This window comes from Labeo rohita, chromosome 6 (genome assembly GCF_022985175.1).
Source record: "Labeo rohita strain BAU-BD-2019 chromosome 6, IGBB_LRoh.1.0, whole genome shotgun sequence".
NCBI classification, from domain to species: domain Eukaryota; kingdom Metazoa; phylum Chordata; class Actinopteri; order Cypriniformes; family Cyprinidae; genus Labeo; species Labeo rohita.
Genome location: NC_066874.1, coordinates 31335406 through 31360548, shown reverse-complemented (window position 1 = coordinate 31360548; position 25143 = coordinate 31335406). Strand labels below are relative to the sequence as shown.

Below are 25143 nucleotides of genomic sequence, written 5' to 3'. Positions count from 1 at the left end.
CCACACTCAGAAGAAGTTTTCATTCTCTAAGAGATGCTAGAAAACTAAGGAATTCAATACATCCTTGAAAAAATAAACACCAGACACAATGTGCCCATCCCAGAGTAGAAGAGAGAATATTGTAAATGTTTGGGTTTACATGTTTACAGATCACAGAGAGGAACAACAATAGATTACGACACCATTTTAATTACATTTACACAAAGAGTTAAAGGGATAGTTCAACCATCATACTCACTCTCTGGTGAGTAAATAATGTCAATGTTTCATTTTGGGTGAACTTTACCTTTAAGACCTTAATAATAATATACTTATTTGCAATTGACATCTCTTGTCCTGTGCCCATAGTGAATATGCATTTATTTATTTATATATACACACAAACACACACACACATCATTCTCAGTGAGACACACAGTAAGACTTCTGAGGTTTGGCCAATCAAAATATTAGCACAAGGATCATGTCTAGCATGAGAAACTGCCATACTAAAACTTTTTTTCCATTTGTTTTTTGGCAGGAGGAAGAAAAACAGAAGGGTGTAGAGGGGAGGTATTGTGGATTGACTGGCTTGAACCGTGATTCAGAGTATGATTGCTGTCATGCCAAAAAAACACACAAAAATTTGGCTTGAACATATGCAGCCATGTGGGATAATTGAACATGGCGTATGCATTAACACTTACCGATAACACTAAGCAGTCAAGTATGTGAATCTTCTTGGAAACAGTCTGATTGTCATCGATCATTTGTACAGGGGACACATGGGATTGCACGCCAAAGGGAATAGATAGTTAGTCCAGAGCACACAAAGTTGCGGATCAAGAAAAGCACGGGGTAATGATGGCATCGAAGGGGGGAAGGTTCACAGTCTAGGTCATTCGGGTGGGATGGATTTTGTAGGATGGAACAGGACATAACATATGTAATTTGACATGAAAGCTTTTGTAGTTTTACAGGTAATCCAGTGAAAACCAGATACATGTAAAAACGAAATCCAACAATAGCCAAACCTTTATGGCTTTCTTCTGCGGATCCAAAAAGTCCTAACAACAGTTGACCCCATTGACTCTCATTGTACGAATAAAAAAACAGACATTTTTCAAAATATCATGTTTTGTGTTGTTTAGAAGAAACAACATGAGGTTGAATAAATGATGACAGAGTTTTCAATTTTTGGATGAAATATCCTTTTAAGATCATTAACCATGAAACTACCACCTCATGTGAGACAACCCATTTGAAACTTGAGCCTCAGCATCTTTTGAAGTCCCTCAGCATCTTCTCTCATAAACGTTTGAAATAGAAATGAGTTTTTAATGACACTCATTAACATGCTGATACATAAGCTGCCTATTTCCATGACCCAAATGGAAGTTCAACCTTGATGGCCTACGCACAAATAGACTGCAACCGTCAATGTCATACGCATTAACGCATAGAACAAGAAACAGACCTATTATTCAAATATCCATACAGACAAGAGCTAGCTTGGTATGTAGCTTAGTCAGGGTCAGGCCATTGCTTGAATACCAGAGTCTTGCTCCAAAAACTCTCAAACGTGAGAAATTCGAAAGCATTTCCATGTGCACTCTAGCGTATGTTGTATATTAAGAGTGATTTGTGAACTCCTTGATTGCACAATTTTCGTTCTGCCTTTTGTTTCTCATGCTTTATGATTCTGCTGTTATCTGGAACTGAATCTCTGCTGAATAGTGCCTGAGTCATAGATTTTAGTCTTAAATAACGTTCAAGAACGAGATCTCAGGGGGTCTTGGCTGTAAATGAACTCTGCCCCCTTTAGTGCGAACCACATCGAGCTTGTACACACCCACACACAAACAAATCACCCCATCAATCCATACTGGAACAAAGCTGCGGATGACAGCACTCAGAACATTAATTAAATAATGTTGAGTTGAAGCTTTCTTGTGAAAAATCGTCACCTTTATTGTGCTGTTTAATATAATATTACCCAAAACCAACACAAACCACAAAGCAGAGCTGATGTGTATTGGGAATTTTATGTAGTGCTTAGTACTAAGGCAAAGATCACTGTAAATATTGCTCATACTTGGGGATTGGGACCTCTAAATGTGAATATGACAATAATGTAAATACTAGAAACATGAATGATGCTTCAAATTGTCCTGATGTTAAGAGATGTTAATTCAGCAATCTGTCTAATGGTTTTTGCTTGTCAGATGATAAACAGGTGGGGATAAAATTGTAGATTTGTACTGCATTTAGCTATAATTTAAAATTTAATTTATAAAATAGCACAGAAAATATCACATTCTGCAGCAACCTACAACTCTCTGGAAATCAGCAGCAACTTCTGCACTAGTAAGCCCACTGTTCTTGAGAAAGTATAAAATGTTCTAGTTTCCTCTAGCAGTTAATAGGACTAATGAGATACTATGTGCTGGTCACGAATTAGCAAACGTGCTAAATAAGCTTGCATTTCAGGGATCTTGTGCAGAGATTTACAGGGGAGTTGCACACATCAATCCTGTAAGTTATTATGAGTGCACACACATTACACATGCTGCAAGTTTGGCCGTATTAGATGACAGAAACATGTTTTTATTGCAGTAATGAAAAAGAGAGCAACATGTGAGTGGAAAGAGAGGGTTGCCTTGGGAGAAAGAGGAATTTGACAGACTAGCAAAAGAAAAATCACAAAACATTTATTTATTCATTTTTTGTAAACACAGCCCTACCACAAAAAGGGAGCATAGCAATCTAAATTCCATATGATGCACATGCTGCTAAAATCCAGTTTACTAGTAACTGATCCAGTTTACTAGACCAGATGCAGTAGATAAACCTTGTTATGCCCTGTTGACAAAAAAAAAAAACAGCAAATGCTGGTTAGGTATGTTTTAAAGCATAGCAGCTGGTTTAAGCTGGTCCTTAGTTGGTCATGAGCTGTTTTTAAGATGGTTATGAGCTGGATTAAGCTGGTCATGTGCTGGTCCTAACAAACCTGTTCAGGACCAGCTTATAACCAGCTCAAACCAGTTGCTATACTTCAAAGCATAATGCTGTATATGCTGTTTTTTTCAACAGGGTGCTCAACATAAAAACTAAAACTGACGGTCATTATCAAGTTATAGAGTGTTAAGGCTAGATTATGTAAAGACCTCATTAAATGGTTTGACCAAAGCAATTTTCATTCCTGTGTTTACATATTTTAGTTAACAGCTTCACAGCTAAGCAAAATCGTGGCTGTGTTCATAAAAGCATGCTACCATACTATCGTTTTTGCAGTATGTATACTGTTCTCAGTATTCATTTTATTTGTATGCACAGAAAACCCAGATGTGCAACTACTGCAGGAATATTGTATCCCATTGTGCAAGGATCACTTAGTCCAACAGGCAGTGGATGCCAATATAACGTCAGGTTGATGCTGTCCTCTAACATTGGACAGATGTTGCATTTTGGCTGAGAATGAAAATCGAATTGACGTCAGAATTTGAATTTCAACGACAGCTGAAGTCGGTATTAGACATCAAATTGTCAAATGTTGACAATAGACATTAATTTGATGTTGAATTTTGTTCATCCAATGTCACAACCAAAATTTAACCAAATATCAACATCGTATAACATTGTGTGCCTGCTGGGAGGGTATAGGTATCAATGGAAATGACTTAAAACACTGCATGCTACGCCAGTAGTTGGCGATGTTACTTTGTAAAGAAACAGGTCAGACATGTATAAAATGTATGTGCATATGCATCACGTTTTTTCATACAATAATGGTATTGTTTTCAAAAACTTGCACTTTGAAACCCTTTTTAAAAAGCATGCATTTTCAGACCTCTGAAATGCTGTTGTCATGTTAACCAACGACCAAAACACTAGGGTTAAATCGATGCATCACGAATCGAGAAATGATTCTGCATCAATTCTGAGACTTTCCGAATGCATTGTGATTCTCTCTGGAATCGATTCTGAGCTTAGTTTTTAACAGCCACTGCAATGCTTTAGAAACAGTCATACTCTGCTTGAAATACATCATTGAAATCTGTTCTATCCTCTGCTGGTCAGGTGCAGTATCAGTTGTAGTGCACATGTGATAAAATCTTGTGGTGTATGACATAAACTTGCATGTTTTTTGATCAAAACATGAAGGCAGCTAGAAATTGCAGGCTTTCTCAATTTTGATGCATTTGAATGGACAAAAAAAACATAGGCCATATACCTCTGTAAATAATATGTCCTCATCAGTAGTTAAACTTACCAGTACACTAACTTAGCTACACCTGTAAAATCAGCATAAAGTGGGTAAAAACAGTGTGTAAACACATGTGCATGTGAAAGGAAACAGGGTCGTCTGCTCACGTGGCTTTGTTTATGTTTTCTGAGGGACGTTTGGCCCCTCTGTTCTTCGGTGATGTATATGGTGTTGTGTGTGATATATGAGTGAGTGAGCGTGCATGCTTTAGAAAGGCCGTATAAATCTCAGAGAGGTCAGGCGTAATTGTTAAGAATGCTTTTTTCCACAGCATCACACTGCGACCCCAGAGGCCCCTACACATACTCATGTGCTTTCACTCACAATTGAGCACGATCGCATTAGTATTCATAGCTATTTGTATGTAAAATGTAGTCATTTATTTTTATTGCAAAATATCATTGTGGGCAGCTACTAAAATGTAATTTAAGGTATCTTTACATAGACTTAAGGCTGCCCTGTGCCTGCTCAAATGCAGTGTAAAAACTCAATGTTGCACAAAAGCTAAATTCAATGATGCCTGCTCAGAGCCACCTCAGCCCTGAAGATAAAAGTACACAGTTGTAATTGCAGTGTAAATGCATTCATGCCAATTCTGAGCTGCATTAAACAGTGTGTAAAGACATAAATGCCACTTCAGAAGCACGTCAGTTCCTCCTTTACAGTGTAAATGTGGCATTATGGCTGAGATGGGTCTGAGCAGGCATACTTATTCTGCATTGCATCCTTACACAGAATTTCAAGCAGGTACAGAGCAGCCTCAAATTAAGCATTTAAGTTTAAATGGCTATGAACGATAACATTGCGTTGTGCATTTTCCCCCATCACTGCTGTCTGTTTTCCATCTTTTCTTTGTCTCAAACATGCACAGGCATAAATGTTAACAGTCCTCAGTTGAAGGCAGATGAGAGGGAGTAAGAATGTGGGTAGGTTGTAAACCTGTGTTAATTTGGTAACCTAAAACCACATGTTTCACTATTAAAACAAACTTGCTCATAATTCCTGCTTAAACCCGAAATGTGGCAAAGCTTTGCATGTTCGTGGCTAATGGAGATGATCTTTATATAAGGATTCCTGATGTTTGGTGGTTGAGTGGAATGTTTTCGCCAGATGTTGCATCTTCCCCTTTTTCCTTCTTTCGGTCCTAAGATGATTCATGACCTTGTCTCTCAATAATCAGTTCCTGATTTCTGTCCCATATTTCCACTACGCCAAAAGAGGTCCCTATGTATTCTCATGATAGTAATACTGAACGATCGGCTATCTCGTGATTAGCGTAATTTATGTGGTTGTTTTTCTTATCCAAGTGGATCTAGGAATATAAAAGCCTAGTTGGTAATAGCAATACTGTTGTTCACTGAGGTTGGCTTTATGCAGACATGCCTCTAGATAGCTTGTTAGCAAGTTTTTAAGCTTAGCTTTCATTCACACACTGGCAATAAGTCTAATAGATTTCTTATGCGTGCACTTATGTGACGTTTAGTGTTATTTGAAAAGAGCATCCAAGAATTGAGACTAGACAGACGTTTTTTCCATGTGCTTGTGAAGTTGGTTAAATACCAGGAGTAAAGCACGGATTTGGTATCTGAGCCCATCTGGCAGGTTGCGACAGCCACGAAAATTGGTTAGCGCCTCGAGAGTTTAAGGTCACCAGACGTCTAAATCTTTTCTGAATTGTAGCTTAGTAGCTGAAAGTTTCGTATTTTTTCACTTCAGTCTATGGATTATTTTGTCTAGTAATTTGGAGAGGGTGCTTTGTGTTTCTATAACGACTATGAAAAATAGTGATATAAAAAAGATTTTGAGACTGTAGCTTGTTTCCAGAGGATGTGGGCTAACATTTCATCCAGTATTTCTCTATGAGGCATTGTCTCCATTTTACCTAAACCACTTTGAACTCCTTCACCTCCTTGGCTGGATTCTGGTGAAGATTGAACGTTGGCTTGAAAGTTTTCTTGGATGGCATGAAGTAGGCAAGAGAATGGAGAAGCAGCTGTCCAATCCAAACTGTCTATGAGGTTTTGGATTATACAGCAGATGCACACCAGATTTAGGTGGAAGAGATTGTGGCAGGATGGTTTGTTCCATTTGTAAACTGTCATTAGGTCAAAAAGGGTTTAATGTTGCATGGCCACATCCTTTACTGATCGTTTTGTACAATTATGGATTTTGATTCTAGATCAAAGATATATAGTTGGCCCTTTTTGAATAAAAAATCTTCTGTTTTCAGTTATTTGAATCTGTATTTTTTCATGTAAGGCTTAGGTCCATAACAATCTGTAGAAGTATTATGTCAAAAAATGATTAATAATGCTTTTCCACAAAGGCGTTCTATCCACCTCTTTCTTCCCGTAAGAGTGGGCATGGCCATTTGTACATTTGTGACCCTGGACCACAAAAGCAGTTGTAAGTAGCACAGGTATATTTGTAGCAATAGACAACAATACATTGTATGAGTCAAAATTACTGCCAAAAATCATTAGGATATTATGTAAAGATCATGTTCCATGAAGATATTCTGTAAATTTCCTACCATAAATATATCAAAACTTAATTTTTGGTTAGTAATATGCATTGCTAAGAACTTAATTTGGACAACTTTAAAGGTGATTTTCTCAATATTTAGATTTTTTTGCACCCTCAGATTACAGATTTTCAAATAATTGTATCTTGGCCAAATACTGTCATATCATAACAAACCATACATCAGTTGAAATCTTATTCTTTCAGATTTTGGATGATGTATAAATCTAAATTTCTAAATATTGGCCCTTACGACGTCACATTTTGCATTTGTTCATATTTTTAGCTGTACAAAACAGTTCACCCAAAAATGGAAATTCCGTCATTAATTACATTTTTCCAAACCTTCATTCCAAGACCTCTGTTCATCTTTAGTACACAAATGAAGATATTTTTGATGAAATCCAAAAGTTTTCTGACCCTGTATAGACAGGAGCCAGTGTTTTGATGTTATTTTTGATTTCTTTGTGCACAAAATTATTATTAAATTATCTCATAGTTTCATAAAATTACGGTTGAGCCAACACACTAATTTAATGATGCTCTTACTACCTTTCTGGGCCTTGAATTAATTTGTATTCTAAAGATAAATAAAGGTCTTTAAAATATTTTACTACTTCTAATAATAATTCTTATTAAAATATTTTTTTGAATTAAATATTTACTAATCATTTTTTAAAGAATTTTTATTATTATTAGTGAAAATATTTGCAATTATTTTTATTATATGTAATTAATTGTAATAATTATAGTTTTAATGTATATTATATTCTAATTATAATAATTATATTATATTAGACATTAATATAAATAATACATTTTAAAATATTTTTTATTTATTACATTTTTAGCATTAATGTAGTTTATTATTATTATTATTATTTAATATTTTAATTATTATTTAATTATTAATATAATAGACATTATTATATCAGACATGAATGAAAATAATAAATGTTTAAGTATTTTGTTTTTTATTTATTTTTTATCATTAATGTAGTAGTATTTTATTATTATTATTATTATTATTATTATTTTATTAAACATACATTTTCTGACCCTGCATAGACAGGAGCTGGCGTTTTGATGTTATTTTTGTTTTCTTCGCGCACAAAATCATTCTCAAAGCTTCATAAAATTACGGTTGAGCCACTGTCTTTCTAGGCCTTGAACATGGTAGTTGCTTTGCTGTCTATGCATGCTCAGAAAGCTATCGGATTTCATCAAAAATATCTGAATTTGTGTTCTGAAGATGAACAAAGGTCTTGCTGGTTTGGAATGACATGAAGGTGAGTAATTAATGAGAATTTTCATTTTTAGGTGAACTGTCCCTTTAAGGCCTGTAAGTAACCACCTTACCTGAACACTCTAGCATAGCAACAGCTTGGCAGCCACCTACATCACCCTAACATGATGGGTGAAAATATAAATCTTCTACTTTGTTTAGGTGGCATTTGTCTTATTTTGAGACGCCCAAAATTCACTTCACAGACTAAAATGACTGTCCTCAAATGCAGAACAGCATAAGTGCTTTCAGATCTCATGAATTATGTGATTAACAGAGGAAATGCATTGCGTGGTTAGAGCGCTGAAGGTCTTCAGCTCTGCTTTTTGCATGTAAACAAGTCCAAATGACTACCTTGCATCTCGGCGGCAAACCAGTGGCCACTTTAAAGTGTGAGGGAGTCTTCAAAGCAGACAGTGGGAATGCCAACAAAAGGTTCAATTAAGGCTTCTTGGATTTTATTTATTTATTTTTTGCTCGGGCTGAATGTGAGTTGGGTTTTAATAGATCCCAGAGCTTTAGGGGGTTGTGCATCCTGTTTTTGTGTGCCATATGGGTTGAAGTGTGTAAGAAGCCAGTCAGTAAAGCAGGCCATGAACAGTGTAAGCATAATTACTCTTCGCTCTCTGTCTGCTCTCGTTTCTCTCTCTCTTTCAGTACCCTTCTTTTTCTTTCCACTGTAATAGTTTACAGAGATGTTCCTAATGCACTTCCAAGTCATGTCATTATTCAAAAAGTCAGACTTGCTCTGTGGTTTTAAGGTCACGTTTTAAAGTTCTAAAATGTTGTTTTCACGCAGATTTTGTATGTAATTGAATTGAAAGTAATTCATTACAATTTCAGAAGAAATTGCAAGAGCAGAATTTTTGCTATTAACAATGCAGTTGCAAGGAAAGTTATGCATTGAGGTTAAAGCAATAATAAAGACTTTCAACAGTTAATGAGACTGACTAGTTTATATTGATGTGTTTTTTCTATGAATTTTTTTAATGATGGTGTTTTGAATGTAAAGACAGGTTTTAGCATACTGATAGCACTAATAAATAAAAAATATAAAATAAAAAATATTTAAAATATTTTAGTTCTAATAGTAATTGTTAATAAAATAATTATTACAGTTAAATAATTAATACAAATAATAATTTTATTAAGAATTATTATTATTATTAGTGAAAATATTTGTAATTATTTTTATTATGTCATTAATTGTAATAATTATAGTTTAATGTATATGTGTTATTATTAATTACTATTGTTGATCAATTATTATTTTATTAGACATTAATTAAAATAGTACATTTTAAAATAATTATTTTTATTTATAATTTTTTATCATTAATGTAGTAGTTTATTATTATTATTATTATACTATTAAATAATATACAGTTATTAAAAATAATACAGTTTTAAGTAATTATTTGTATTTGTTTTTTTTAGCATTAATGTTGTGGTAGTATTTGTTATTATTATTAATAATAATTATTTTATATTTTAATTTTTACATTATACATTAATTAAAATAATATGTTCAAGTAATTATTTTTATTTATTTAGTTTATTTATATATTTTATTTGTATTTATTATTGTATGTATTATTATATTAGACATTACTTTAAATAATAAATGTTTAAGTGATTATTTTATTTATTTATTTTGTATATTTTATTTATATATTATTTCTATTTTTATTTGTATTTATTATTATTATTATTATTCTGTTATTCATTATTTAAAATAATACATGTTAAAAGAATAGAAAAAATATTTTTATTTATGATTTTTTAATCACTAATGTAACAGCTGTAACAGTCCGACCTCCATTGTTTCGATACGGGAGTAGGGATGTAAGTTAGACAAGAATATCTCTGATTGTGCAATTGAGGTGTTGTGTTGCTGGATATAATAATGAACATAGTGGTCGTCATTTACGCCCGACATCTGAGCCACTGAAGATGCAGTGGTTTACGTTTGTTTGTGAAGGGAATGCACCTTCCGATCCAAATAAATGTGTGATCCCTCTTCACCTACAGCAGAAGTGAGTATAAGGGTTTTTTTGATGAATCTCTGCATTCACCTTTCCTAATAACGTGCTACTTAGCAAGTTTCGCAGCTAAACGCGCTAAAGTAAACAGGCTCGTCACTCCACAGAGAGAAGAGAGGGGTGGGGCGAGCAGAGCTCATTTGCATTTAAAGGAACAACCCCTCAGAATGGGCTGATTTTTGCAGAGCTCATTTTTAAGGTGAAAAGGGTGTTGTTTTACACAACCATTGAGAATTTTTAACCAAAGTATATTATAGACTTTTCATTAAGACCCTAAAGAATCATATCAATCCGATGACCCCTTCAAAGGACCTCTTTTCAGTACTGAAAAACTGGTTAAACCAGCCTAAGCTGGTTTGCTGCTCTCCACCCTGGTCAAGCTGGTTGTAGACTGTTTTAAAGGGATGTTCGGTCCTTTTCAAAACCAGTTTGCTGACCAGCTAAACACCAACTTGACCAGGCAGTGCGGTCACCTTAAACTAGCTAAAATTAGCTTAGGTTGGATTAAGCTGGTTATTTAAAAGAAACTCACAGGAGATTTCAAGACAAATACATGCCAGGCTTCCTAATGATTGCTGTGAGCAATGCAGTATTGTTTATGTTTATTGAATATCTGTAAGGGAGTCTTATCATATATGCTTAAGAGTAGGAAATGTGTATGAGCTAAGCAGGAGCATCTTTGCCAAACCTAAGATGTCATAGAATACCAATGAAGAACCTTTTGAACCTTCTGGACTTCTGCTATCATGATATGACCTCTCTCACAATTAGTATCCCTTCATTCTTGCGGATGGATCTGCTTGTGGCGGTGTGTTTTTACAAAGTGGGGCTTTCCGCTCTGGCTTGGCTCCACCTGGGTCCACCTCGCTTTAAGTTCTTCCACCAGAGCGATTGTACTTTTGGCTGCATGTTTGATGTGCAAATCCCTCCTTTTTCTGCACTTCCTACACTTCTCTCCTTTTGTTTTTCTTGTGTAAACGAATAAAGCATTGCAGAAATGGAGTGAAAAAAGAGAGGGTTCATCGGGGATGAGAGCGTATTGGATATGTGGGTATCTCAGCAGGGTGTACCACCACTGAAGTCAGTGACTAGATGTTACAAAAACACTGTTCTTCTCGCTTCTCTCGCACATACGCGCTCGTTTTTTGTACGTACCCATGCAACACCTTTTAACAATGCAATCTGCTCACATTCCAGTACTTATATAAACATTTGGAAATTGCATTTCATATCAGATTGAAGACAAACATCTCAACTTCCAACTCTCCCGCTTGGCATACATGTATTTTTTCGTTGAACTAACCCCGTAAGTTCCTGATTGAGCTGGTGAGTGAGTGATAAAGGTTTCTGTGTTTTTGTGGCTGGTCGTGTGTTATCTGAAGCGGACCACCAGCTGACTTTTAGAGTTGTCATCTCTGTGCATGAGTGTAGATAGTGTGAGGCATGATTGCATATACACATATGGTCATATATAAACAGGATGGAAGAGTTTTGACCAGTAATGAAATGGGAATCTTTGTATAGTGTCTGTTTGTCGAACAGGAAGTCAATGGATTTACGGAGCATTTGATGAATTAGAAGGTTTATGTTGAGGGCTCAAATTAGATTAAACGGGTGTGTTCAATTCTCACGGGCGACACCGAAGACAACATGAGTTCTGAGATGATCACTTCTTGGGAAAGCCCCACCAACACACACACAGATGTTGAAGAATCAGTTATGGCTGTTTTGAGAACACACGTTCTTACTAATCAACCGCAGAAAATTTGATTCTTGTTCATTGTGTCTTCCAGTGTTTGCAATACAGACAGGTCAAATAGTCATGCATTTGCCATAGCAATGCACTCATTCAGGTTTTTTTTTTTTTTTTTCAGTATTATGCTTGGGTCACATAGCACAAAATACCACTGATAACATAAGTTACCCATGGTATTATAAAATATTTATTGCATATTTAATTAGGTAATATAATAGTAATTAATAAGTAATAATAATTGTATTAATTATTATTAATATCATCAGTGGCAGACATATTTTGTTTCATAATTGTAATAATATCACATTTATAAAAATTCTTGTTTTATATAATTAAAAAATTGTCTATTTTTTTATAGTTATTAATGAATTAATATTAGTAGTAGTAAATATTATTTATAAATGTTTACTATGGTTTTATATATGTATATATTTATAATTTATATAATTAATTATGTAACTTTTTATTTTACTACTATTACTACTAATAAATAATATATAGTTATTAGTTTTTTAAATAATTATGTTAGGATTAATAATTAGTATTTTTTATAATTACTAATTAATGTATATGTATAATTACTGTATAATTACTAATTAATTATTTGAATTATTAATGAATTATAAATATTTACTATTGTTATTATTTATATTATTATTTATTATGCTATTTATATTTTTATTAATTTTATTTCATATTATATTTATCATTATTATAAATAGAAAAAATGTTAAATTGTTTTTCTTTTACTACTGCTACTACTACTACTTCTACTAATATTATTATATATATTTTTTTATAATTATTTTCTATAATTTATAATTATTTTAATTGTATAATAATTAATTAATAATTTTAATGGATTATAAATATTTACTATTGGTATTATTTATAATATTATTTATATTTTTTAGTAATTGTATTTAAATCATATTGTATTTATCATTATTATAAATAGAAAATGTATTTTAATTGTTTTTATTTTACTATTATTTTTGGTTTATTATTATATTATTATTTTAAATAATTACTTTAGATGATTAATATATTTTCTAATTTGTGTAATTATTAGTGTTATTTGGAGAGAACTATTCATTAGCATATTTTTTAAATATTTGATTTATTATTATTGTTGTTGTTGTTGTTGTACCAAAAACAATAATATACAATACAAAAAATAGAGTTTATCCATGAATGCTTGTTTGTAATATATGCAATAAAATGCCTCTATGAAAGAATGCAACTTGTTTTGCCTTGTTTTATTTCCTTATTTAAAGTGACCCATTGCAAACCTCCCCACTCTCTCTGATATATAACATGAGCACAGCTAGCACGTCTTCAGATCTTTGACAAGTTTCTTAATTTACAATGACAATCCTATATAGCATGGCCTTCAATGCCTGTCAGCTTACTTGCCTTTATAAGAAGCAACTGGTGTTTTTAATTGGAATTCTAGATTCCCAGATTCCTTCTAAGGGTGTTGTATCCATTCAAAACGAAACAAAGCCAATGAAGGGAGACAAGAGCAAGAAACAAAAGAAACTGAAAGAAAGAGAGGGAGAATCTGCATTTTGGGATGGATCGATTTTCATACTCTCACGGTTTTTGGGCCAGTCTTGTAACGGGGAATTGAGTTTCAGATTCCCACACAGGGGCATCAGGGAGGTGGGGAAGTCAGGAGAGCGAAGGGATGAGCTAAGCAGAACTGTGAAGGAGTGTAAATTGAAAAACATGAGGAGCCTCTCTGTGAACTCATTCTTCGAGGGCAGTGCAACCTGTCTGAGGGTTTTTTCCACAACCACTGGTTTGAATTAAAGCATGACAAAGAGCTGCATTAAACATCATTTGTCTTCATGGAAATGCTCACCGGCTCTTTCATTGTCTTTAAAACAGTGTTGCAGGTTAAATGCAGGTTAAACCCTATCATCAGCATCTCATGCTGTCAGTTTCTACAGAAAAAAATTTCAGCTCTTCACTCAGTTCATAAAAAGAAACAAAAAGGTGTTTACAGTAATCTGCTTGCCGTGAAAGTCTATGGGGCAAGACGCTGCACCACAATAAATGTTAAAAAGCATTACATTCCTAAACCATTGCCATGAGACCAATGAGATAAATCTAATGTCCAAAATGCAGTCCTGTCAACTCAATTTTTGTGCATTTTTGTTTGCTACAGACTGAGGTTTTGAGTCATAATCTATGTTCAAAAGTTTGGGATCCGTAAGATTTTTAATGTTTTTTTTTTTAAGTTTCTTATGGTCTTCAAGGCTGCATTTATTTGATCAGAAAATACAGACAAAACAGCAAAATTGTGAAATATTATTGAAATTCAAAATAATGGTTTTCTATTGTAATATACTTTAAATTATAATTTATTTCTGTGATACAATGCTGAATTTTCTTCAGTCATTACTTCAGTCTTCAGGGCCACATGATCCTTCAGAAATCATTCTAATATGCTTATTTATTATCAATGTTGGAAACATCTGTGCTGCTTATTTTTTTTATTTTTGGAAACTGATACTTGTTTCAGGATCCTTTTATGCTGTTTAAAAATAACAGCATTTATTTAACATTTATAAAAAGAATTGTAACAGTATACACTACCGTACAAAGTTTGGGGTCAGTAATTTTCTTTCTTTCTTTTTTTGATAGAAATTAATACTTTCACTTAGCAAGGATGTGTTAAATTGATAAAACGTGATAGTAAAGAAATTTTTAAAATAAATGCTGTACTTTTGAACCTTTTGTTGATCAAAGAATCCTGAAAAAAGTACAGGTTCCAAAAAAATATTAAGCAGCACAAATGCTTCCAACATTAATAATAGATCAGCATATTAGAATGATTTCTGAAAGATCATGTGACACTGAAGACTGGAGTAATGATGCTGAAAATTCGTCTTTTCATCACAAAAATAAATGATATTTTAAAGTATATTAAAACACAAAACCGTTCTTTTGAATTGTAATATTATTTCGCAATATTACTGTTTTTTTCTGTATTTTTGATCAAATAAATGCAGCTTTTATGAGCAGAAGAGATTCCTTTAAAAAACGTTAAAAATCTTGCCAATCTTAAACTTTTGAACAGCAGTGTATTTTAACTTATATAGACTTATATTTTATTTTAACTTACTTATATTAACTTTTATTAGAATCCTTTTCACATTTTGAAGTTAACAATGCCAAATATATCTATCTGTCTATCTATGTATAGCATGTCTGTTACATTTGTATTCTTCCAAAGGCTAATCATGTGAATACATCCCCACTTTTCTCTCACACTAACATAGAGATCTATTATTACTTCCCATTTTTCCGAGAACACGTGCCAGCAGCTGCAAAAATAAACACAAACTCTGGACTGAGAGAAAAGAGCATCCAACTCATAGCCTGAGGTGTTTTTCTTTCAGCCAACCTCATCCCTGTCCGAACGCCACAGATGATTTACAAAGACGTCTGTTTGGGGTTAATTTAGCGAAACAGAAAGGCAGGGCAGCATGGGAGATTCTGACAGCCTTGACCCAGGTGTCTTTTGACAGCTGACATGGCACTGGCACGAACAAATCGTTCATAAAACACCAGGAACGTGCTTTAGGAAAGTAAACAAGGTCCATGTGTTCAAAAAATGACTGTTTTCAAACAGGTTTCCCTCTGTGCACCATTGGTTGGCCAAACAGTCCAGCAACAAACACATGATATGCAATAGTAAAAATGTGAATATGTTTTTAGCAACCTACTTTTTGTCCTACTCTCAAAAACTCAATAATTATTCACCTTTTCAGTGAAAACAAAGCAGGACAGCTCAAAATACGCATGCAGAAACATCTGTAGTTATAATACTTCATCCTACCTTCTTCAGAGCTCTTCTATTCCAGAGCCAGGTTACGTCTGACAACTAAGCAAAAGCACATTTGTGCTCATCTCTGCTGCAGCGTGCATGCGTGTGTGTGTTGCAGCAGCAGATGTCTGTTGACTCCTGATAGCGCGTGTTTCTCCAACAGCCAGAAATGACACCTGATTCTGAGAAGCCGCTTGTACAGAGCGAAAGCAAAGCGACTGAATGCATCAAATGCAACTGTGGCTTTCTCTTACTTGAGCCGGTCTCACAATGCTCCCTCGTTGGCTTTAACTTTTCTCCCTCTCTTCTTTTCTCCTCCCATTTTTGTTCATTGGAGTCTCGCATACACTCCCTTGTCATTTCTCTCCTCTGTCACACCAGGCAGGAAACACATCAAAGCTGTAAATTCAGAATTCTTCCATATTTTTTTGGCCGCTCGGCACTTTTGGCAGCGCGGACGGACTGAAAAACTTGGAACTGTTTCCGTGCAAACTGTACAAGTCCATTAAATATCCTGTGAATATGCTTGTGGGACGCTTGGCCAAGACCCCCAATGGCTCATCTGAATTCAGCTATACTGCTTTCCACATATTTTCAAACGCAGTCTGGTGTTGAAAGAGGAATAATTCCTTTTTATGGGGCAGTGGGGTCTGCGTACTGGCAAATAGTTGGTTGTAATTTTGGAATTCTGTCCTCCAAACTAAAATTCAAGATCATATTTTTTGTAATGTTGGATAAAAGTGAACATTCATACAAGTCAAAGTGTCTCTTATATGACAGGTTGTCACATTTATATTGGGGCAAGTTGTCACAAAGAGTTCACAAGTTTAAGGGTTGGAATTTATTTATTTTATTATTATTTTTTTAAATAAAGCCTTCTGCTGATTGAGGCTGTTTTCTATCTGAATATATTTTAAAATGCCATTTATTTATGTGATGGCAAAGCTGAACTTTCGAAAACATTTCAAGAAAATATTTGTTATTATTACTGATGCTGATTTATAAGTATATATATATATATATATATACACACACACACACACGCACACATTTCTTTAATGAATAGAAAGTTAAAAAACGTTTATTTGAAACAGAAATACTTTTACATTATAAATGTCTTTACTGTTAGTTTTGATGCAGCACTGTTGAATAATTATTTCTTAAGAAAAGAAAAGATCTTACTGAATTTTTTTTTTTTTTTTTTGCTAAAATAAGGATTTGATTTTTTCCCTCTTAAAATTATTCTTTGTTTCATTATTATTTGACTGTCTATTTATTTATTTATTTATTTATTTATATATTTTTGTTTTTAAATGAAGTCTCTTCTGCTCACTGAGGCTGCATTTATTTGTTTAAAAATACATTAAAAATGCTAATATTGTGAAATATTACAGTGTCACTGTTTTCTATCTGAATATATTTTAAAATGCCATTTATTCATGTGATGGCAAAGCTGAATTTTCTAAAACATTTCAAGAAAATATTTATTATTATTATTAAACTTTTTTACTTTATTTTTTTTTTCATTATTTCTATTTTTGCTGAAAGCAGACTATGTATCATTTCATTCATAAACATTGTAGAAAATATCTTTTGTACTTTTAGATAGTATATGTGAAATCATGCCATTATGCATGTCACAAAAGGTGTTAGTTCAATGAACTGTATATTTTTTACTCCAGACAGAAATGATGGAAATATTCATTAACTTTACAAGCAGTCAAGTCCTTAAGGATTGTATATAGAACGTTACTTTAAAAAATAAACCTTCCTTTGAGAAATATTCACCAAAGTAGTTTGACAACTAACTCAACTTGCTAAAATTATGCCACATCTGCCCCCTGCTGGTTATACATCACTATCACACCTGTGTCTGATTCCAGATGTTTTAAAGCGGTTGAATATGAGGGTGAAGCTTGAAAACTCAAAGAAAGAAAGATAAAATGTAGTTTGTTGTATGGTGAGATGAACTGCAGGAGTGTTTATGGTTTGAATATTCTTGAAGCGATGAACTTCTTAAACTCCTGCCAGAGGCACTCTGGGCTCAGAGCCAATGAAGGAGCAGAAGGGGAGAAAAGGAGAGGCAGGGAGCTTTAGGGATTTGTTATGCGCTCCTAAACAGATGCCCTGATAATTTTCTTCATGTATGTCATCTTACCTTCACATTCTCAACCTCCCTGCCGGTGAAAAAATATGCATATAAACATGAACAGAGCTGCACCTGACCCCAAAATTATTTGAACCCCTAAGTCACATTTAAAATTCATTAATTCATTAATCCTTCTTCGTCATGTTTTCTTTATGTCAGCAGGTGTTTTGGTGATTTTTAGAGGATATATAAAGTCAGTTATTCAAGTTAGGAGAGGTGTAGCCATTTTACTATCAGCTTTTTTGAAGTTGTAAAAAAAAAAAAAAAAAAAAAAAGATTATTTGCATATATTTTCCAAAAAAAGCAATTCTACTTCAAAATTGCATGCTTAATTCAATGTGTTGCTTGTCACGTCTTTGTAATTAATTGTGTAATGCAGCATTTCTTTCTTTCTTTGCATCTCTTTAAGTCAGTTTACCATATGTGCAGGGATGGAGCAGATGGTTTGGAAATCAGCTGCTGTGAGGAACCTCAATCAGTGTGACAGTGAGACGTGTGCAGGTGAACACACACGAGGGGAACATCCTTTCACTGCAGAGCCGAATGAACAATCTCTTTAAAAACAGGCTCAACAGAGGTATTCCCTATATTTGTCCCTGATATTACAAACCTACACCTATGTGCATTTGCATCAGTGAAAGTGAAGGGTTCCTTTATAGGGGGTAGTGTGATGTTCTAAAGATAAAACGCAGGGCTTTGATCCTTTGAGCCATGAGCATCACTTTTCCAGCCCTGAATGAGACACTTAACCCCAGGTTGCTTCAGATGGATTGTCTTTGACTATATTGCATGCTGTGAAATTTCTTCACATTCTTTTTATTCAGGTTATCTTATATGTTTCATCCCATTTTGTGTAAAAAATGTCAGATAAGAGGCTAAGAGGTCAAGATTGTGATGCACACACTGTGTGAATACTGTTGCATTCTGCACTTATTTAGCAAGTGCACTTCATTTATGACAAAAATAGCTTCTATTTTGAGCTACTTGTGAAAGTTGTGGCATGAGATATGCACGTTCCGTAGTAAGAACGCATCTGCCAGGCATAAAAGTGTCAATTGCATTTAAAAAAAAAGTTTAGAAAATGAATTATTTATGAATTAACAATTGCTGAGAGCTGAAGGTCTCTTTATAGTGTGCTCCTCAAAGTCCCAGAGTCATTTCAGCAGAGTTTATCTACAATGCTCTTTGGCGGAGTTTTATAAATAAGGTTGTTTGGCTCAGCAGTCCACATGTAACTCAGCCGCGGCAAGAATACGATTACAAGCCAAAATGACTGCCAAAAACCTTTAACGTAAGATGCAAAATTCAGCTTTTCTGTCATCCTCTGGAAAGTTTAGCAAAGTTGCAAACTTCTGAAATTGTAAATATTCCATATTGATGTATATGGGATGGGGATTTGTCTGGAATAACAATAAAGTGTGACAGCGCTTAGTTTGTGCCGGTTTGTGCTCAGGATTGGCAGATCATAAAAAAGTAATTTATTTGAGGGCCTTGATGAGACTTTAAGTCAAATCAAAGTCATCCTCAACTGTTTGATGCAGTAAAAACAGTAATATTGAGAAATATTATTAACATTTAAAACTACTGTTTTCTATTTGAATATCGTTTGTGATGCAAAACTGAATTTTCAGCATCATTACTCCAGTCTTTATTGTTACATGGTCCTTCAGAAATCATTGTAATATGCTGATTTGCTGCTCAACAAATATTTCTTATCATCAATTTTATGGTAGCACTTTATTTTACAGTCCTGTTATTCATGTACATACTATGTACCTAAAATAATTGCAATAACTAGGTTATAACTAACCCTGAACCTTCCACTAAACCTAACCTTAACCCATGTAGTTACCTTATATTATCAGAACTTTCTTAGATAGACTACCTGTCAAAGGTTTTTGAACAGTAACATTTTTAATGCTTTTTAAAAAAAGTCTCTTCTACTTGCGGCTAAGCCTGCATTTATTTGATCCAAAATACAGCAGTAAAAACAGTAATATTGTGAAATATTTTTACTATTTGAAATACATGCTTTCTATTTGAATATATTTTAAAATGTAATTTATTCCTGTTATCAAAGCTAAATTTCCAGCATCACAAGTCCAGTCTTCGGTGTCACATGATCCTTCTAAAATCATTCTAATATGCTGATTTGCTGCTCAAGAAACAGTTTTATTAATATCAATATTTAAAACACTCTTTAATAGAAAGATCCAAATAATAGCATTTATCTGAAATAAAAAGCTTTTGTAACATTATACACTATACCATTCAAAAGCTTGGAGTCAGTGTAATTTTTCTTTGTTTTTTGGAAAGAAATGATTACTTTTATTTCGCAAGGATGCTTTAAATTGATGAAAAGTTATGATAAAGACATTTATAATGTTACAAAAGATTTCTGTTCAGATGAATGCTGTTCCTATGAACTTTCCTTACATCAAAGAAACCTGAAAAAAAATCTACTCTGTTATTTTCAACATCATAATAATAATAAATGTTTTTTGAGCAGCAAATCAGAATATTAGAATGATTTCTGAAGGAACATATGACTGAAGAAATTGATGCATTTTAAATTGCATTTTAAAATAATATCCAAATAGAAAACAGTTATTTTAAATAGTAAAAATATTTCAAAATGTTACTGTTTTTGCTGTACTTTGGAACAAATAAATGCAGGCTTGGTGAGCAAAAGAAAAAAAATTACTGTTCAAAAAGTTTTGACTGGTAATGTAGGTACACTGTAAGTACACGTACTGTAAAATAAAGTGCAACCAATATTATGATGCTTTTTGTAGAAACCATGACACATCTCTTTCAGGATGAGTAGGAAATTTGAAGGAATCTTTTGTAACATTAAGTTTTTACCATCACTTTTAATCAATTTAATGTGTCCATGCTGAATACAAGTATTAATTTCTTTAAAAACAAAAAAGGAACTTTTAAAAATAGCATTTTTGTTATTGCTTACAAATACAAGTATTGTGGTGGTGGTATTATCACTTATAAAAAAAAAAGTATCATGCAACTACTAGGGTTTTGTACAGTGTTTCACGTATTATTACAAAGCTATAAGACATACTATGGTGTATTTCAAAGTACCACATGATAACACAGTCGTGCACCATGCTATTTACCGTACATGGTACTCAAAGTATATGTAGTACAAGTCTCTGACCAATGACAATGGTGCTATGTGGAAACAACGGTAATACCATGGTACTTTTTGGTTAGTGCAAAACAAGTCCGCCCAATTTACAGCAATCCCACGTCCTAGACTGTTTGATGCACAACGTGAATTTCTGTACAAGTCAAACACAGCTTCGCATTACTCAAAAGAGCTTCAGGAAACGCAACACATCACAAGGACATATGCAGCTTCACCCACACGCTTTATTATAACCCCTGCTATTCTCACATCCGGGATATGAAACATGAGCAAAGACGTGGAATGTTACATTTTTTTCCCTCTCTCACAGGCGCCGTAATGATGGAGTAAAAAGCATCATGATTGGTGGATGCGGCGAGAAGAAACATAAAACCCACAGCGTAGCTTTTGCACTCCGGACGCGACGCGACAAACGCGGATGAATCCAGCGCGGGCTTTCGGTCATCGGCGAAGAACTGAAACAGAAAAACCTCTTGAATTGCAGCAAAAACATCCACATCCACACAAGGGGCTAAAAGTACACAATGGTCGCTGGCGATATGTGTCTCTCAGACAAGCTTAGCGCAGCGTCGCTTGCGTGACAGCTCGCCGGCCAATAGGAAGCTCCAGCGGCCCAGCTGCGCTCAGACGCGTCCAATGGCGAACGGCAGAATACGGGCCTAAACGCAAGTTAGGCTGTTGTTGCAGGCGGCCAGCGCTAAACTTCACCAAATAATAGCTGTTTGTATTTTGGCTGCCGCAGTAGCCATTTTAGGTAAGCACATCTTTAAACTTTTTAATTTTAACGCGTTGCCCGCAAAAGCGCATGGAGTAGGTGGTGCGCGGACGCGTCAAACTCTCGCATCCCCTCATGAATGAACTGCTCTTGTGCGTTAGGATTAAAGAAATTGCTCTGAGTTTTTTTCCCTTCCCCGACTCCCACCCCCTCTAATTTTTTATGCATTTTTCTAAACTGTCATGGCGTTTAGTGTCCTTGGAAATAAATGCGGAGAGAGGAACGCGTAGGTTTTCACGCTAACTGATGTCCGGAGCCGGCGTGTCCAGGTAGGTGAGGTCGCGTTTGATGGTCCCTCCGCGGAGTTTGAGAGGCTCTTCACGCGTGTAACGCCTGAAATATAGAGCACCGTTGCCGTGACATTACAGTTAGCACGCTGGCTAGCGCCCTACAGGGGCTAATGTATATGGGACACGATGTTAGGCTTTTTATAAGAGTGTTTTATGAGGCAAGTTTGGCATCTGTTGAGGCACAAAGCATCCCATGACTGCTATCAAGTACTGGGAACAATGTAACTTCTAGCACTCATGTGGTTTACTTCCACTCCTGGTTTGAGCTATATCCCTGTTGAAATTAACCTGGTATTTATTGATTTTTCTCACTAATAACAAAGCATTTCTGTCACAAATTTATGCTTTTTCTTTTTTTATATGCAATGAAAATGCCTCAGTTATATTGACACCTGTCTTAACTCAAGTAATGGATTAGTTAGTATCAAGGGGCCCACATGGTTTATAATGTAACCCTTTAAAAATGAACGTGTTCATCTGAAATTATTTAACTAATGATGCTACCTTAGTGTCATCACTAACACTTTATGCTTTTCTTTTTTATACAGTAGTAATGCATGACAGGTAGTTTCACACCTGTCTTACTTCATGCAATAGGTTAGTTAGGATTTGGGCTCCCACTTGATTTATGATGTCATTTTGTGATTATTACAGATTTGTATCACAAACTTTATTGCATTACTGTGGCAACTTAATATTTTTATTTGCAATTCACTTACAGTGAACCACAGGTAGATTGACACCTGTCTTAAATCAAGGAATGGGTTAGTTAGTATCAAGGGGCCCATTTGGTTTATAATGTAACCCTTTAAAAATGAACGTGTTCATCTGAAATTATTTAACTAATGATGTTACGTTAGTGTCATCACTAACACTTTATGCTTTTCTTTTTTATACAGTAATAGTGCATGACAGGTAGTTTCACACCTGTCCTGCTTCATGCAATAGGTTAGTTAGGATTTGGGCTCCCACTTGATTTATGATGATCATTTTGTGATTTGTATCACAAACTTTATTGCATTACTGTGGCATCTTAATATTTTATTTGCAATTCACTTACAGTGAACCACAGGTAGATTGACACCTGTCTTAAATCAAGGAATGGGTTAGTTAGTATCAAGGGGCCCATTTGGTTTGTACTGTAAACCTTTTGAAAAGTATGAGTTTATATGGATTTTATATCACCATTGATGTTCCATTCATGTTAAAATGTAATGCTTTTCTTTTTATATAGTTAAAAAGTAGATTGACACCTGTCTTACCTCAAGCAATGGGTTTGCTAGTATCAGGAGTCTCACCTAGTTTAGGGTGAAACGTTTGTGATGTTATGGATTTATGTCACTAATAATGTTTTCTTTGTGTCAAAACTTTATATTTTTCTTTTTAATATAATTATAGAGCATCACAGGTAGTTTCACACCTGTCTTGCTTCATGCAATAGGTTAGTTAGTATTTCGGCTCCCACCTGGTTTATGATGTAATTATGTGATTATTACAGATTTATATTGCAAACAATATTGCATTATTGTGACAACTTATTTTTTTATTTGCAATTCAATGACAGTGAACCACAGGTAGATTGACACCTGTCTTAGGTCAAGTAATGGGTTAGTTAGTATCAAGAGACCCATTTGGTTTATAATGTAGATCTTTGAAATGTATGTGTTCATATGGATTTATATCACCATTGACGTTGCTTTTATGTCAAAATGTTATGCTTTATTTTCACAGTTAAAGAATGTATAAATTGCATAACAAGTAGATTAACACCTGTCTTACCTCAAGCAATGGGTTAGTTAGCATCAAAGGTCTCACCTAGTTTATGGTGAAAATTATGTTATGGATTTATGCCACTAGTAATGTTGTGTTTGTGTCAAAACACTTTATATTTGTTTTTAATATAATTATAGAGCATCACAGGTAGATTAATAGAAGAATGACCTCAAGCAATGGGTTAGTTACTATGATGTAATTATGTGATTATTACAGATTTATATCACAAATAATGCTGCATTACTGTAAGATCTTAATGTTTTAAATTTTAATTCAACAACAGTGCATCACAGGTAGAGTGACACCTTTTTTAATCTTAAGTAGAACAGCTTAAGTAATGGGTTAGTATCTAATGGCCTTTGTTTTAGTGAATGTTTTCACTAAACTATTACAAATTGTTTCAATTGTTTCAAGTTAGTTCAACAGCTTGCAATAGTAGGAGAAGTTTATGTGCTCATAACCTGTTATTAATGCAAGTCATTCATTTGAAAAATACACTCTTTTGTTGTCATGAAGTTATGTCCTGTGATGGGTGGTGAGTGTTTAAAGCTGGTTATGGTAAAGCTAACTTATTACTTGTGGTTTTGCACTAAATGCAATATAAAATGACCTTGAACAACGGAATAAGAATATGTCAATATAATATTTACTGATGTGACATCTTGAATTATTAATGTCTACTGCAGTCTCTTTCATAAAAAGGAAGTATTTCACTATATATTTTTCCTACTATTCATTCATTTGCATTTATTTACTTAATGCTGATGAATGCAGTGATGAGAAATTAGATTGAACTTCCTTTTAAATTTTATTGTACAATCTGAATTGAACCACATTGTAAATGGATTTGTTTTCAAAATTAATTTTTAAAAAGTTTTTTTTAATGCTTTGCATAGTTTCTGTATTCATGACTCCTTGTATCTCTGTATTCCAGACGCAGACACAAAGATCAAGAAAAAATGAAAATACAAAAGAAGGACAAGCAGGTCGGTGTATCACATGTGTTTCTATCAGACACTGTGTGAGAGTTCCCTCTATCTCCCTCTCTCTGTTTCTCTCACACCGTCTCTCACACTTTCATCGTCATTGCAAAATTAGCATAAGTTTTAGTCCTTGCACTATAGCTGTGCTTCAAAAAGATTCTCAGATAAGCCTACTTTTTGTCTTTAATATTTAAAGTGTTGTTTGCCATTTTTTTCTAAGCTTCTAAGGTAGTTACACTTACCCTGATGCTAAATTTCCCTAAGTGCAGTACTTTAAAAATGTAGGTTTACGATTAGGATTTGAGTTGTATGCAAAA

At 34.1% G+C, this 25143-nt stretch overlaps 2 protein-coding genes across 4 annotated transcripts in view; one reads left to right on the top strand and one right to left on the bottom strand.

Annotated features, from left to right (window-relative positions):
• The window catches only part of ripor3 (RIPOR family member 3), a 44874-nt gene extending 28916 nt beyond the window's left edge, over window positions 1–15958 (bottom strand). Inside the window, exon 1 of the mRNA XM_051111590.1 lies at window positions 15703–15958. The gene's annotated coding sequence lies outside the window, so the exon portion shown is untranslated. The remainder of the gene's footprint in view (window positions 1–15702) is intronic.
• Window positions 1–25143, top strand: part of chd6 (chromodomain helicase DNA binding protein 6) — a 65413-nt gene that overhangs the window by 1086 nt on the left and 39184 nt on the right. The window contains exons 1-2 of one of the 3 annotated variants that reach the window (XM_051111587.1): window positions 20485–21759; window positions 24778–24829. In XM_051111587.1, coding sequence (XP_050967544.1) covers window positions 24803–24829 — 27 coding nt within the window. In that variant the 5' untranslated portion in view covers window positions 20485–21759; window positions 24778–24802. The other 2 variants (XM_051111586.1, XM_051111588.1) reach the window with 2 other exon arrangements.